The sequence below is a fragment of the Ranitomeya variabilis genome, chromosome 1 (assembly GCF_051348905.1).
Source record: "Ranitomeya variabilis isolate aRanVar5 chromosome 1, aRanVar5.hap1, whole genome shotgun sequence".
In the NCBI taxonomy this organism is placed as follows: Eukaryota; Metazoa; Chordata; class Amphibia; order Anura; family Dendrobatidae; genus Ranitomeya; species Ranitomeya variabilis.
The window spans coordinates 116,161,978-116,178,881 of record NC_135232.1 but is presented as its reverse complement, the minus strand read 5'-3'; the positions used below and the strand labels follow the sequence as shown (position 1 = coordinate 116,178,881).

Sequence of the window (16,904 nt, the reverse complement as noted above, 5' to 3'; positions counted from 1 at the left end):
TGGACGCCACAGGACCTGTGATCCAGCCGTGTCCATCTTTTTAGGATTACATAAAAGTGCCGTCGGCCACAGTTTCGTGTGCTTCTGAAAAGAAGGTCAACACTGATCAGAGTCCAGACGGAGTCCAGAGTAACTCTGCTGACACATTATAGTGTATTATATAGGTCCCTTGGGGGGGTTATCTGAATCATGTCACTCTGAGATTTAGATAGAAACCCCAAATTAAGTGCTCAGCGTAGAGTGCCAGATAAATGTGATCCTAAATGTTATGTAAAGTGTTCCTAACAAAAGCTTCAGCTGAATCCTCCAAAAAAGCAAGCCCCACTCAGATCTATCATCTGTCACGTTACTGGTAGCACCAAGGCTCTGGAAAAGCAAAATGGCTCCTCGCCCCTCAAAAGAAATTCAGCAAATTCTGCGCTCCCAAATCCAAATGCCCACCTCCCTCCTGAGCCCCACAATGTGCTTAAACCACATATAGCGGCCACGTATGGTATTTCTGTAGTGATGAAAGCATGCGGAAGGTGGGTGTCTCCAGAAGCATGAGCTGGCCTAACATTCTGGTCACTTAAACGTACTAGTCACTACAGCGTACTGGTCACTACAACAGCAGCTTGAAATTTTTTCACTAGGCAAAATCCACTTCTGCTTGTTTCTGGAAAACACTCATAGAGTCAAAATTGTCACCACACCTGTAGATAAATTCCCAAAGGGGTATAATTTCCAAAATGGGGTCACTTGATGGGGATTCTACTCTTCTAGCAATTAGGGCCTCTGTATATAGAGTCCCAAACTATTCTAGGAAAATCTGCGCTCCAGTAGGCAAATAGTGCTCTGTCCCTCCCGAGTCTCTCTGCATGGCTAAGTAGTACTGTACAGCCACATGTGGGGTATTGCCACGTTAAGTAGGAATTGTGGGACAAATTATGGTGCCATATTTACCCACTTCGTGTTTGAAAATGTGAAATCTGGTAGTAAAAATGCGGTTATTTTTTCTTCACAGTCCAAAGGTATAACATTCTGTGACACACACGTGGTGTCAGTATGATCACTGCACCCTAGATTTGTTTGTCGAGAGGTGTAGTGTGCAAAATGGGGTAACTTATGGGGGTTCTGCTGTTTTCGCAACTCAGAGGCTCTCCCAATGTGTTATGGCACCCGCCACACTACAGTATGGCGCTCTGTCCCTTCTGAGCTTTTGAACCGTGCCTGAAAAATATTTCCCGATTACATGTAGAGTATTGGCGCACTCAGGAAAAAATGAACGTCAATTTGTTGTAAAAAAAATTTCTATTAACCCTTAGAAAAATTTAAAACGTGGGGCTAAAACGACATTTTAGTGGTAAAAATTTAATTTATTTTTTCTTCACCACACAATGGTATAAAATTCTTTGAGGCACATGTTGTTAAAATGATCACTGCACCTCTAGATGAATTCACTAGGGAGTGTAGTTTGGAAAATGAATTCACATATGGGGGCTTCCATTGTTGTGGCACCTCAGGGGCTCTGCCAATGTGACATGGCACCCTTAAACCATTCCAGCAAAATCTGAACTCCAATATGGCACCTCTTCCCTGCTGAGTTTGGCATTGTGCCTCAAAAGTAGCATTCCCCTATATATGGGGTATCAGCGTACTCAGGAAAAATTGTACAAGTTGTATTGTGCAATTTCTCCTGTTGCCCTTATGACAATGCAAAATTTGGGGCTAAAATGAAATTTTTGTGAGGAAAATGTGATTTATTTTTTTTATTTTCACAGCTCAATGTTATAAACTTCTGTGAAGCACCTTGGGGTTCAAGGTGCTCACCACACATCTAATTACATTCCTTGAGGGGTCTAGTTTCCAAAATGGGTTTACTAGTGGAAGATTTTCATTGGTTAGGAACATCAGGGGCTCTCCAAATGGGACATGGCATCCGCTAATGATTCCAGCAAATTTTACATAAAAAAAAAATCAAATGACACTCCTTCCCTTCCAAGCCTTGCCGTGCACCCAAACAGTAGCTTTCTCCCACATATGAACTATCAGCATTCTCAGGAGAAATTGCACAACAAATTGAAATAGAGCAATTTCTCCTGTTACCCTTATGAAAATCCGAAATTTGGGGCTAAATAAAATTTTTGTTGGGAAAACGTGATTTTTTTATTTTCAAGGCTCAACATTATAAACTTCTGTGAAGCACCTAGAGGTTCAAGGTGCTCACCACAAATCTAAATACATTCCTTTAGGGGTTTCTAAAATGGTGTCACTTGTGGGATATTTTCACTGTTTAAGCACATCAGGGGTTCTCCAAATGCGACATGGCGTCCGCTAATTGTTCCAGCAAATTGTGCATTCAAAAGGTCAAATAGCGCTCCTTTGCTTCCAAGTTCTGCCTTGCTCCCAAACAGTGGTTTTCCCCCACATATGGGGTATCGGCATGCTCAGGAGAAATTGCACAACAAATTGTGGGATCCATTTTTCCGGTTACACTTGTGAAAATAAAAAAATTGGATCTAAAGTATATTTTTGTGAAGAAAAGTTAAATGTTCGTTTTCTCCACATTCGAAAAATTCCTGTGAAGCACCTGAAGGGTTAATAAACTTCATGGATGTGGTTTTGAGCAGCATTTAAGAATGGTGTCACTTTGGGGTATTTTCTAATTATAGACATGTTGTGAATTCCGCTCTTGGGCTCCCTCCGGTGGTTGTAAGTGGCACTTTTGTGAGTTCTGCTCTTGGGCTCCCTCCGGTGGTTTTAAGTGGTACTGCTGCTCCTTGGATTTAGTAGTCAGCAGCTGCTTCCACTGGTTGTCTTTCTGGCTTGGCTATTTAGCCTGGTTCTATCCTTCAGCCTGTGCCAGTTGTCAATGGTTCCTGGTTGGGTTCACATCTCTGCTTGGATTTCCCTGATATTCTGACCAGTTCAGCAAAGATAAGTCCTTGCTTTGTTCATTTGCAGTCCACTTGTTGTGGACTTAATCTTTCTGCACTTTCTATGTTTTTTCTAGTCCAGCTTGTCAGTATGGATTTATTCAGTTAAGCTGGAAGCTCTGGGAAGCAGATTTACCCTCCACACCTTTAGTCAGGTGTGGAGATTTTTGTAAACTCTGTGGTGGATTTTTCTAGTTTTTAATACTGACTGCACAGTATTCTTTCCTGTTCTATTTATCTAGCTAGACTGGCCTCCTTTGCTACATCCTGGTTTCATTCTGCGTATGTCATTTCCCTCTCCACTCACAGTCAATATTTGTGGGGGGCTGTCCTATCCTTTGGGGATTTTCTCTGAGGCAAGATAGCTTTCCTGTTTCTATCTTTAAGGGTAGTTAGTCCTACGGCTGTGACGAGGTGTCTAGGGAGTTACAGGAACATCCCACGGCTACTTCTAGTGTTGTGTTTAGCTCAGGAACTGCGGTCAGTACAGGTACCACCTCCTCCAGAGCACGTCCCATGTTGCTCCTAAACCACCACATCATAACAAGACATCCCTCAGACGTGAGGTGGTCCCTAAAAAATGGTTTTGTAAATTTTGTTGGGAAAAAGAGAACTCGATGGTCAACTTTTAACCCTTATAACTTGCTAATAAAAAAATGATTTAAAAAATTACACTGATGTAAAGTAGATATGTGGGAATTGTTATTTATTAACTATTTGGGATGACAATAGTCTCTCTAACTTAAGTGCATAAGAATTCAATGTTTGAAAATTGCTACATTTTTCAAATTTTTGCCAAATTTAAATTTTGTTTCCAAATAAATGCAAGATATCAAATACATTTTACCCCGTCATAAAATGCAATATTTAATGGAGAAACAATTTCAGAATCAGTGGGATCCGTTGAAGTGTTCCAGCTCACAAACTGACACTGGTCAGAATTGCAAAAATTGGCCTGGTCATAAACGTGCAACCCACCTTGGGGGTTAAAGAGAAATGGTGACAGTATGCAGGTTTGTCTGACACCTTGCTCTACTATTGTAATGTTTGCTGGTGTCTCCACCTGGTTCCGTTTCTCCCACCATGTGGGGACGCTGTCTTACTCACCGCAGCAGCGTCCTCATGGTTTCCTTCCTCCCTTGTGCACACTGCACTGTTTTCCGGCGGCATGCCTAGGGTGCGTGCTCAACTGCTCTTAAAGGGGCAGCGCACGCACATGATAAAATGTCCCCAGATAGCAGCTGGGATGCATTTAATTAAAGTGATCACCTGCGAGGTGTCTCCCAGCCAATAGGGAGGCGCCTGAGCAAACTCTATAGTTTAGTCTTAGTGGTGTTAGTATGTGCCACTGTATGTTGCCAAGTCCCCCATCCTTAGTCTGTTAAAATTATCCTGTTTCCCCGTTAGCCTAGTTTAGTTCGTCCGTGTTCTTGTGACTGCTTTGGCGGTATTCTAATCCTGAAACCGCATCTGTGGTACCTTTACCCGATCTCCTGGTCCTGGTGAGACCAGTCCTGTGTCTGTTGTCCCTGGCCCTAGCGTGGTCAGCTCCAGAATTATTTTCTGATATCGATATCTACATGTGTGAACAAGAGCCTATCTTCAGTGTCCAAGTTGTCTATGCAGTTCGTAAGTCTCCATTGCCTTCTTGTCAGGGACACTGTTCACATCTCCTTGATTTAAAGAACCTGGCCCCTGGGATCGGCAGCGGCAGTACTGGCACCTACCTAGAAGTGGTACCTGGCAGCTACCTGCAGCCCATTCTGTTTCCACCATCAGGAGCTCCAGCAAAAACCACATAGCCGCTTAGCCACGCACCCTTCCTAGGCAGGTCCGGCCCTGTGGTACAGCGAGTCCACAAACTACGCGCACCACCTGTGGACGTGACAACTTTGAACCATGCCATGTCAATGTGTTCCAATCAGACTGTTGCTTCTTGGTCGATGTAAAGGTTCCTAATGAGGCTGATCAAATGGTTCTCACACCCATATCCTTCATGGTTTTCCAAAGTTTCTGGTAATCAACATAGTCGAAGGCTTTGCTGTAGTTGATCAATCAATAATAGATATCCTTGTTGTATTCTTTGGCCTTTTCTATTATCCATCTAATGTCAGTAATCATATCTCTTGTTCCTCTACCTTTTCTGAATCCTGCTTGTTCCTCTGGCAGTTCTTCGTCAAAGTAAGGCTGTAACCGTCTTTGTAGGATCTTCAGTAGTATTTTGCTGCCATAAGGTATGAGCAGAATAGTTTGTTCCATAGATTCTACAGTCAGTAGCATCTCTTCTTTTGAACAGTATTAAAATAAGAAATCAGGAAACTAATTGGCTAGAAGAATAAAGTAGAAGATGAGAACCACTAACCCTACCATGGGGGGAGTGAATCAGACCAAACTATAGCTAAACCTAAGGTAGAAATAGGAGGGAGGAGAATAAAGGATAATATTAATTACACAAAGAACCTCAAATCATGTAAAATCAATAAAGAAAAGGATGAATGGGATGATGGACACAACAAATCCATGAGTCCCCTACGCTAAGGCTATTTGCTCTAAAGGGGAGCCTATTTATTTGAAAACCATAATAAATCTTACAGACTTCACATGATATTTGGTCAACAATTCTGTATACAACACTATGCGTTATGGCAGGTATCTCACACAAGTGGCAAAGGGGTCGCATGTGTCTCCCCAAGGCTGTCATATGCAGCCAGTGGGGCACTGGAGCTCCCAAAATATCCTTTGGACAACAGAGAGCAGCCTGAAGGAGGAGCACGCTGGTGCCCCTTAATGGCATCACACTGAAGCACAAAGCAAGTGCATTGGAATGGAGGTGTCGCTTTCCCGCACTGCTGGAGCACTGGTGGAAGTTGAATATAGAGATGAGCATTTTTAACCCCTTTTAAACACCTGCCATATATATATGTGGCGCAATGGCACAATGGGAGGTGACTTCTAGCAAACTGACACACATGTACGACGCATTCTGCTCCCTAGCAGAACCTTCACCATAATCAGCTGGATTCAGCTGTATATCATAACTTACACCATGTTGCAATGGCCACAATTGATATTAGCACAGATTGTGGGCACTTAACCCCTTATGTCATGGTTCCCAATGGCAAGGGAATGTCAGAGAACTTAAATAACAGACTAGCTCTTGGGTGATGGAATCTCGAGCTGACCGTGAGCTAAACCTACCACACAACTAACAGTGGCCGGGTGACGTACCTACGTTTTATCCCTAGACGCCCAGCGCCAGCCAGAGAACTAACTAACCCTAATAGAGGAAAAAACAGACCTGGCTTACCTCTAGGGAAATTCCCCCAAAAAGGAGACAGAAGCCCCCCACATATATTGACGGTGAGTTCAGAGGAAAAGACATACGCAGTATGAAGGTAGGTTCAGCAAAGCGAGGTCCGCTTACTAGATAGTAAGAAGATACAATAGGGAACTTCACGGTCAGCTGAAAACCCTATTAAAATACCATCCAGAAATTACTTTAAGACTCATGTGTCAACTCATGACACCGGAGTGGTAATTTCGGCCCACAAGAGCTTCCAGCTACAGAAACATAACATAACTGTGAACTGGAACAAAAATGCAAACAAACTTAGGACTAAGAGTCCAACTTAGCTGATAGTAGTCTAGAAGCAGGAACATGCAACAGAAAGGCTCTGGTTACATTGATGGCCGGCACTAGAATAACTGAGCAGCAAGGCTAAATAGGATACTCCCACATCCTGATGGAAACAGGTGAACAGAGAAAGTGAAGCACACAAGTCCAGTACCACCAGCGACCACCGGGGGAGCCCAAAAACCAAATTCACAACAGTACCCCCCCTCAAGGAGGGGGCACCGAACCCTCACAAGAACCACCAGGGCGATCAGGATGAGCCCTATGAAAGGCACGGACCAAATCAGAGGCATGAACATCAGAGGCTGTCACCCAAGAATTATCCTCCTGACCGTAGCCCTTCCACTTGACCAGATACTGAAGTTTCCGTCTGGAAACACGGGAGTCCAAGATCTTCTCCACAACGTACTCCAATTCACCCTCAACCAACACCGGAGCGGGAGGCTCAACGGAAGGCACAACCGGTACCTCATACCTGCGCAATAATGACCGATGGAAGACATTATGGATAGAAAAAGATGCCGGGAGGTCCAATCGAAAGGACACAGGGTTAAGAATCTCCAAAATCTTATACGGGCCGATGAACCGAGGCTTAAACTTAGGAGAAGAAACCCTCATAGGGACAAAACGAGAAGACAACCACACCAAGTCCCCAACACGAAGACGAGGACCAACACGACGACGGCGGTTAGCAAAATGCCGAGTCTTCTCCTGGGACAACTCCAAATTGTCCACCACCTGTCCCCAAATCCGATGCAACCTATCCACCACAGTATCCACTCCAGGACAATCCGAAGACTCCACCTGACCAGAAGAAAAGCGAGGATGAAACCCCGAATTGCAAAAGAAAGGAGAAACCAAAGTGGCAGAACTAGCCCGATTATTGAGGGCAAACTCCGCCAACGGCAAAAAGGCAACCCAGTCATCCTGATCCGCAGACACAAAACACCTCAAATAAGTCTCCAAGGTCTGATTAGTTCGCTCAGTCTGGCCATTAGTCTGAGGATGGAACGCAGACGAAAAAGACAAATCAATGCCCATCCTAGCACAGAACGCCCGCCAAAATCTAGACACGAACTGGGTCCCCCTGTCAGAAACTATATTCTCCGGAATACCATGCAAGCGAACCACATTTTGAAAAAACAGAGGAACCAACTCGGAAGAGGACGGCAACTTAGGCAAGGGCACCAAATGAACCATCTTTGAAAAACGGTCACACACCACCCAGATGACAGACATTTTCTGAGAAACAGGGAGATCAGAAATAAAATCCATAGAGATGTGAGTCCAAGGCCTCTTTGGAATAGGCAAAGATAACAACAATCCGCTAGCCCGAGAACAACAAGGTTTGGCCCGAGCACAAACATCACAAGACTGCACAAAAACTCGTACATCTCGAGACAGAGAAGGCCACCAGAAGGACCTAGCCACCAAATCCCTGGTACCAAAGATCCCGGGGTGACCTGCCAACGCAGAAGAATGAACCTCCGAGATGACTCTACTGGTCCAATCATCAGGAACAAACAGTCTACCAGGCGGGCAACGATCAGGTCTATCCGCCTGAAACTTCTGCAAAGCCTGTCGCAGGTCTGGGGAAACAGCAGATAATATCACCCCATCCTTAAGGATACCTGTAGGTTCAGAATTACCAGGGAAATCAGGCTCAAAACTCCTAGAAAGGGCATCCGCCTTCACATTTTTAGAACCTGGTAAGTATGAGACCACAAAATTAAACCGAGAGAAAAACAACGACCAGCGCGCCTGTCTAGGATTCAGGCGCCTGGCAGACTCAAGATAAATCAAATTCTTGTGATCGGTCAATACCACCACCTGATGTCTAGCCCCCTCAAGCCAATGACGCCACTCCTCAAAAGCCCACTTCATAGCCAAAAGCTCCCGATTACCAATATCATAATTTCGCTCGGCGGGCGAAAATTTTCGAGAAAAGAACGCACAAGGTCTCATCACGGAGCAATCGGAACTTTTCTGCGACAAGACCGCCCCAGCTCCGATCTCGGAAGCATCGACCTCAACCTGAAAAGGAAGAGCAACATCAGGCTGACGCAACACAGGGGCGGAAGAAAAGCGGCGCTTAAGCTCCCGAAAGGCCTCCACAGCAGCAGGGGACCAATCAGCAACATCAGCACCCTTTTTGGTCAAATCAGTCAAAGGTTTAGCAACATCAGAAAAACCAGTTATAAATCGACGATAAAAATTAGCAAAGCCCAAAAATTTCTGAAGGCTCTTAAGCGAAGAAGGTTGCGTCCAATCACAAATAGCCCGAACCTTGACAGGATCCATCTCAATGGAAGAGGGGGAAAAAATGTACCCCAAAAAAGAAATCTTTTGAACCCCAAAAATACACTTAGAACCCTTCACACACAAGGAATTAGCCTGCAAAACCTGAAAAACCCTCCTGACCTGTTGGACATGAGAATCCCAGTCATCCGAAAAAATCAAAATATCATCCAGATACACGATCATGAATTTATCCAAATATTCCCGGAAAATGTCATGCATAAAGCACTGAAAGACTGAAGGGGCATTTGAAAGACCAAAAGGCATTACTAAATACTCAAAATGGCCCTCGGGCGTATTAAATGCGGTTTTCCACTCATCCCCCTGCTTAATTCGCACCAAATTATACGCCCCACGGAGATCAATTTTAGAGAACCACTTAGCCCCTTTTATTCGAGCAAACAAATCAGTCAGCAGTGGCAGAGGATACTGATATCTGACTGTAATTTTATTCAAGAGTCGATAATCAATACACGGCCTCAAAGAGCCATCTTTTTTAGATACAAAGAAAAAACCGGCTCCTAAGGGAGATGAAGAAGGACGAATATGTCCCTTTTCCAGGGACTCCTTTATATATTCTCGCATAGCAGCATGTTCAGGTACAGATAGATTAAATAAACGACCCTTTGGAAATTTACTGCCTGGAATCAGATCTATGGTACAATCGCAATCTCTGTGAGGAGGTAGTGAACCAAGCTTAGGCTCCTCAAAAACATCACGATAATCAGATAAAAATTCCGGAATCTCAGAGGGAATAGATGACGAAATGGAAACCAAAGGTACGTCCCCATGAGCCCCCTGACATCCCCAGCTTAACACAGACATTGCTTTCCAGTCAAGAACTGGGTTATGAGATTGTAACCATGGCAATCCGAGCACCAAAACATCATGTAGATTGTACAACACAAGGAAGCGAATCGTCTCCTGATGGTCTAGATTCATACGCATAGTCACTTGTGTCCAGTATTGTGGTTTATTACTAGCCAATGGTGTAGAGTCAATACCCTTCAGAGGTATAGGAACTTCCAGAGGCTCTAGATCAAACCCACAGCGCCTGGCAAAGGACCAATCCATGAGACTCAAAGCGGCGCCAGAGTCGACATAGGCATCCGCGGTAATTGACGATAATGAACAAATCAAGGTCACAGACAAAATAAACTTAGACTGTAAAGTGCCAATTGAAATAGACTTATCAACCTTTTTTGTACGTTTAGAGCATGCTGATATAACATGAGTTGAATCACCACAATAGAAGCACAACCCATTTTTTCGCCTAAAATTCTGCCGTTCGCTTCTGGACAGAATTCTATCACATTGCATATTTTCTGGAGCCTTCTCAGAAGACACCGCCAAATGGTGCACAGGTTTGCGCTCCCGCAAACGCCGATCAATCTGAATAGCCATTGTCATGGACTCATCCAGACCTGTAGGTGCAGGGAACCCCACCATAACATCTTTAATGGCATCAGAGAGACCCTCTCTGAAATTCGCCGCCAGGGCGCACTCATTCCACTGAGTAAGCACAGACCATTTACGAAATTTTTGGCAGTATATTTCAGCTTCATCTTGCCCTTGAGATAGGGCCATCAAGGTTTTTTCAGCCTGAATCTCTAAATTAGGTTCCTCATAAAGCAACCCCAAAGCCAGAAAAAACGCATCCACATTGAGCAACGCAGGATCCCCGGGTGCCAATGCAAATGCCCAGTCTTGAGGGTCACCCCGCAGCAAGGAAATTACTATCCTAACCTGCTGTGCGGGATCTCCAGCGGAGCGAGATCTCAGGGAAAGAAATAATTTACAATTATATTTGAAATTCAGGAAACGAGATCTATCCCCGGAGAAAAATTCTGGTATAGGAATTCTAGGTTCAGATATAGGAGCATGAATAACAAAATCCTGTAAATTTTGAACCTTCGTAGCAAGATTATTCAAACCTGTAGTCAAACTCTGAGGATCCATCTTAATCAGGTGAGATCAGAGCCATTCAAGGATTAGAAGGAGAGAGAGAGGCAAAGGCTGCAATTAGAGCAGAAATGCAACTGAGTGAACTATAGAGCAAGCTCAGAAGAAAAAAAAAAAAATCTGCAGACTTCTTTTTCTCTCCTTTCTTCTGCCAACGGTTTTAACCCTTGGCCGGCCATACTGTCATGGTTCCCAATGGCAAGGGAACGTCAGAGAACTTAAATAACAGACTAGCTCTTGGGTGATGGAATCTCGAGCTGACCGTGAGCTAAACCTACCACACAACTAACAGTGGCCGGGTGACGTACCTACGTTTTATCCCTAGACGCCCAGCGCCAGCCGGAGAACTAACTAACCCTAATAGAGGAAAAAACAGACCTGGCTTACCTCTAGGGAAATTCCCCCAAAAAGGAGACAGAAGCCCCCCACATATATTGACGGTGAGTTCAGAGGAAAAGACATACGCAGTATGAAGGTAGGTTCAGCAAAGCGAGGTCCGCTTACTAGATAGTAAGAAGATACAATAGGGAACTTCACGGTCAGCTGAAAACCCTATTAAAATACCATCCAGAAATTACTTTAAGACTCATGTGTCAACTCATGACACCGGAGTGGTAATTTCGGCCCACAAGAGCTTCCAGCTACAGAAACATAACATAACTGTGAACTGGAACAAAAATGCAAACAAACTTAGGACTAAGAGTCCAACTTAGCTGATAGTAGTCTAGAAGCAGGAACATGCAACAGAAAGGCTCTGGTTACATTGATGGCCGGCACTAGAATAACTGAGCAGCAAGGCTAAATAGGATACTCCCACATCCTGATGGAAACAGGTGAACAGAGAAAGTGAAGCACACAAGTCCAGTACCACCAGCGACCACCGGGGGAGCCCAAAAACCAAATTCACAACACCCTTAGATACTAATGTCAATAGAGAGCTGTATTTATTAGGTTATCTGAGCAAGGGACTCCCTCTTTAAGCCTATCAGCAAACCGGTAGGTGCCAGTAGTTGCCATGACTACTTGAAGCCTAGTAATGGCCTTCAGGTCAGCCAGCCATGGTGGGCTATAAGTCCATGCAATAACCAGGGTCAAACAGGTGAAGTGTCAGTGTAAAACTGCCATAACTAATGTCTAGCAGTAGAGAAGAATGGGTGGATATTAGATCAGGCAAGTAAAAGATAAAATAAAAAACTTTTAAATTTTTAAAGTAAAACTTTCTATATATGCAGTGGTCTAAAAAGAGGAAAATGTCAAAGTAAAAAAATTACAAAATAAAGTATGACAAACTAACGAAAAAAAACATTTTGCTACTCATTTTGCTACTAAAACCAATGTTTTATGCAGAAACAAAAGTAAACAAAAATGTACATGTGGCATTGCTTTCCTCACAGGGAGAGTGATGTCACGTTTGGAAGCGATGAAGGATTCCTTTTATTAGGTAAACACAATGCACACAACATGTTCACACTGCAGGCCAGAAGGGGGAGCTCTGAACCTGGGTTAAGGGGAACTTCCCTATATCCTGGACTGGAGAGAAAGAAAGTCAGTTTGTCCGAGGACAGAGAAGAGAGCAGTCAGACATTGAGTGTCGGAAGGACTGAAGGGGCCATGTAGCCAGAATTGCTGTAGCTCCTGGAGAAAGAGAGAGAATGCGAAAGTAAGAATAGTGTTTAGTGAGCGTGCAGGAGAAGGAAGCACATGAGAGAGATACCAGGGGAGCTTAGCAGCGATTTGGCTACCTCCCTGACTGAGCGCAAATTCCGGTAGCTGGAAGACCGAGGCTGTGTCGGACTCTAGGAATCACAGCAGAAACTGGCAGGAAAGCTGGATTACTATAAGTAACCTGTCCGCCCTAATACCCAGGAGGCACAGTGGCATATAGAGACCCTGTTAAAAGGCTCGAGCCACCTGTCATACGGGTTTGTGTCCCACCTTTATGGAGGACAGAGAGAACTGTGAGGACCTTGCCAGAAGCCATAGGCAGTAAGGGACTACAAAACCACCGCGCTATGAGGAAGGCTTTTAACTCCACCTGGTAAGGGGAACTCTGAATTCGCTTCCAAGCCGGCCGGACCCTGCCTGTACCTATGATCTGGTGCCCTGGACTGCGGTTGCCTGAAGTCTTCAGTAAACCAGGTAAAGAGACTGCAAACCTGTGTCCTCCGTTCTTTACTGCACCACTGACCATCCTCATCTATACACCGGGAGCCCTGGGGACCTACTTCACCTGTGGGAAGTTATACCATCTAGCTGCCATAACATCACCCCAGAAGACCCCTTTAAGCAGCGTCGGTCCCCACTGACCGAACACCACAAGTGGCGTCACGAATACAAACTTTATACAACCCTTTAAAGACCTTTCCCCTTTAATTGGGTGCCCAGGGCCACGGACCGGGTGGCAGCCACCGTGACATCCCCTTTAAGTCCCAGACCCGGTACCGAATACCCCATGGCTCTGGCGGGCGCTCCATGCACATTTGGTATCTCCATGTCCAGAAAGATAAAAGCTAATAAAAGGAGCAATAACCCATACGATGAACACCGTAATAAAACATAAATAAAAAACATGCAAAAAATGTATATTTTTCATTATACTGACACACAAAAAATGGAATAAAAAGTTGTACAGAAAAAAAATGTATCACTGAAAATATCATATTTTTCTGCAAGGAATATGGCCCATCAACCTTGTATTTTTTCTATGTCCAGCCCATTTACCCAGCCGAGACCCCTAAGGTCTAGGAAGATAAGTTATTGTGCTGATGCGAAGTACTAATAGCATTAGGATGTAGCTAAACTCCTTCCACTGTGGGTCATTTTTAGTTTCTGTGGGTTTTTCCTCCTCTTCTTCCAAACAGTCATAACTCTTTCATGTTTTCACTTTTTCACTATTCTTTTTACCATTTTTGGGGTTTTGCTTTTACAATGTTCCTTGCATGATAAAAATGACCAAACAATATAATTATTGAGGTCAGTACAGTTACAGCGATTCAAAACATAATTTTTTAAAAAATTTTGATGGTTAAAAAATTCAGAACTTTGTAAAACAAAATTGGTTTGTGTTGCCATTTTAATACACCTGTAGTATTTTTTGCTTTCTGTGGATGGATCTGTGTGGGGGCTTTTGTTTTGCTTGGTGAACTGTCATTTTAATTAATACGATTTTTGTGCATTTATGATGTTTTAGCCCTTCTTAATTGCATTTTTTGGGAGAGGTGCAGTGACTGAAAAATGTCAAATCTGGTATTTCCATTTTTTCTTTCTTTATGGGGTTTATCATATTAGTTAATTTAAGATTTTGGTAGATCAGACTATTATGAACATAATGGTACCAAATATGTTTATTTTGTTTTACTTTATTTTTGAATGGGCAAAAATTAGTTTTAACATTTTAGAACATTTTTTGGCATTCTTTTTACATTTTTAGTCACCCTAGGGTTCATGAGCTTGTAATTGTTAGTGAAATTGCTGATATCCTGCATCTATGCTTTGTAAGAGCAAAACAATGGTGGAGAAGGAAGTGTTTACTAGACCATGGCAACCCATTGGCTCTCAGTGATTGCAAACTAAAATACAACTATGAAAGATTAATTATTTAGTTATCAGCTTTCAGCTAAATCTCAAGCCATGGCAACTTGATGGATGAACACTCTGTAGGACGATGTTAGTGGCATGTACTGGCTGCGTAACGCAGCTTGCATCTGCCGTGTATGAACTGGGCTGGGCTCAACACCTGAGTGCACTTCATACACCCACATCCGACAAGGCGGCAAGGTGTTAAAGGCAAATACAATAACATGGCTTATTACTTCCAAGTTTCTGATACAGAAAACCTAATTCACATTATTAATTTATGCTACGGATGTAACCGAAGACTTCATCTTTTGAAAGTCAAAGTCTAGTGAATCGTCAACATTTACGCAAAGTAAATTTGCGTACTTAACTAATAACTCTGTATAACAGACCAGTGCGGATCCACCCCAATCATTTTGGTTACACGAGCTTCCAATTCATATCATGGTCTTTGTACAACTTTAATTCTTTGTTCAAAAAAGTCATCAGTGGACTCTTGACCTTGAAAAACTTTACTAAATGATTGTGTTGTTTTGCTATTTTTCAGGATTTCAAAACAAATTCTACAGCAACTTGAAATATAGAAATATTCTGGTGCTGTTTTTGCATTAAAAGACTTAGAGAAGATGGACTTAATAAATATATCAGAGTTTGATTCATCTCACGACTTGCTCTTACCTCCATTTATGAGTCATATTGATGTAGACAAATCTGTTCATAGGCATGAAGAGAGACACAGAAAAATAAGAGAGCAGCTGCCTAGACAACCCAACTACTCAATGAGGAGTGAATTAAAGCGACTGAAGACCCACTGGGCTCAAGATCCTCTTTCAGGCTGTTCCCCAAAAGAGTTGGCTTCAGCCGGATTCTATAAAACTGGTTTGGAGAACAGCTGCCAGTGCTTCTGCTGTGGCTTGGTCCTGTGCAGGCTGCCCATATCCCCTACCCCATTGGAAAGGCATAAGAAGTTTAATCCCTCTTGTGCATTCATTCAGGGCAAAGATGCTGGTAACATACCAATTTATGATATTCGTGTGCAGCCGAAGGAGATTGATCCAATCGATGTCAAGCTGTCCATGGAAAATGAACAGACAAGACTACAATCCTTTACCTGTTGGCCTGTGTATGCTTCAATAAAACCCTGTGAACTAGCAGAGACTGGATTTTTCTTCACAGGTAATACAATCATATTGGAATCATTTAGTTGTAAGATGCTGGTATAGTTTACAAGTCACATGTAGTTGAGGACATTTTTCTATAAATTTGTCTTAATCAATCACTGGCCCGTCATCTGTGCAGATGGGTGGTAAAAATAATGAGGGCTGCAAACATAGACGAGTGTATTACAATTGTGTAATTCAGACGTCAGGCGTTCCAGGGTCAATACTAAGAGTGTACGTAGATAACCGAAGGACAAGACAAAGGGATAGCCAGACCCCGATCCAAAGGGTCAGGCAGCAGAAGATCAGAACTCGGAGTAACAGAATCAGGCTAATACTCACCAAGAAGCACAAACTACATCTGGCAGGGATCAGGGGCAGACAGTTCAGTTAAGTAGCTGGGCAATCACCAAAACACTGAACACCTGCAGAAAGTCCGGCACATCCCAGTCACAGATTGGACAGCAGAGCTGTCAATCAAGGCACCAACAGCCCAGTAAGCCCATCACAGTATTGGACAGCCAAGCTGTCAATCAAGACGCAGACAGCTTGGCAAAACAGTTTCCATAGAACATCATAGCAATCCTTCACTGAGAGGAGGAATCGTGACAGTAAGTATAGTTGAAGAGGTGAGTTTTCCATGCAAACCTAACATTGATTCTGTTAGTGAGGTAGTGCATTCCAGAATACAAGTGTAGCCTGAGAGAAGACCTTGTCAAAATCTCATCCACTTGGCTGCTACTGTAAGGTGTTACAGGTTTTCTATTCTCTTATTAATAGATAGGAAGAGAATCCATGAAAAAAGTATATAGTTTTTTATCAGCAGCTTTGAGATGTGAGGAGTTTCCAAATCTGACAACTATGTGACCAGCAGGAGATTTTTAGATTAAAAACCAGATGAGCCAACACCCAACACTCAGAAGCTCTAAATAAGAGAGGATGGATTTATCACATTAAGAAAGACTGAGAAATCAGATAAAAAAAAGTCTTAAAATGCACCAGATATATCAAAGCGGTACAAAGTGTTTGATAAAGCTTGCATATTTTTACATTGTCTAGTTTAAGTTTACACTACCTATTAGTTTGCCTACTTTGTGCCAAAAATGTACCCCTCTATTCCGGTACATTTTTTGATACGCAGTGTCCCAGGTTAAGCAATGCCTTTCCTGGCAATCAAAGCCCTTTTAGCAAGTCGATACATATTATCGCACAAGAAAGTGTCTAAAACAAACAAAAAAATATGGTACAAGTCATGAAAGACAGTGTTATGATGCAAATTATATGAGAATTCTGTCTGATTTTGATTGATAATTCTCCCCAAAAATCCATAATAGTCAGTGTAAATATGTATATATTCAG

The 16,904-nt window shown here is 43.1% G+C and overlaps 1 protein-coding gene across 1 annotated transcript in view; it reads left to right on the top strand.

Annotated features, from left to right (window-relative positions):
- Window positions 1-16,904, top strand: part of LOC143793612 (baculoviral IAP repeat-containing protein 1-like) — a 119,010-nt gene that overhangs the window by 17,197 nt on the left and 84,909 nt on the right. Inside the window, exon 2 of the mRNA XM_077280677.1 lies at window positions 14,933-15,561. Within this exon, the coding sequence (XP_077136792.1) occupies window positions 15,012-15,561 (550 nt within the window). The 5' untranslated portion in view covers window positions 14,933-15,011. The remainder of the gene's footprint in view (window positions 1-14,932; window positions 15,562-16,904) is intronic.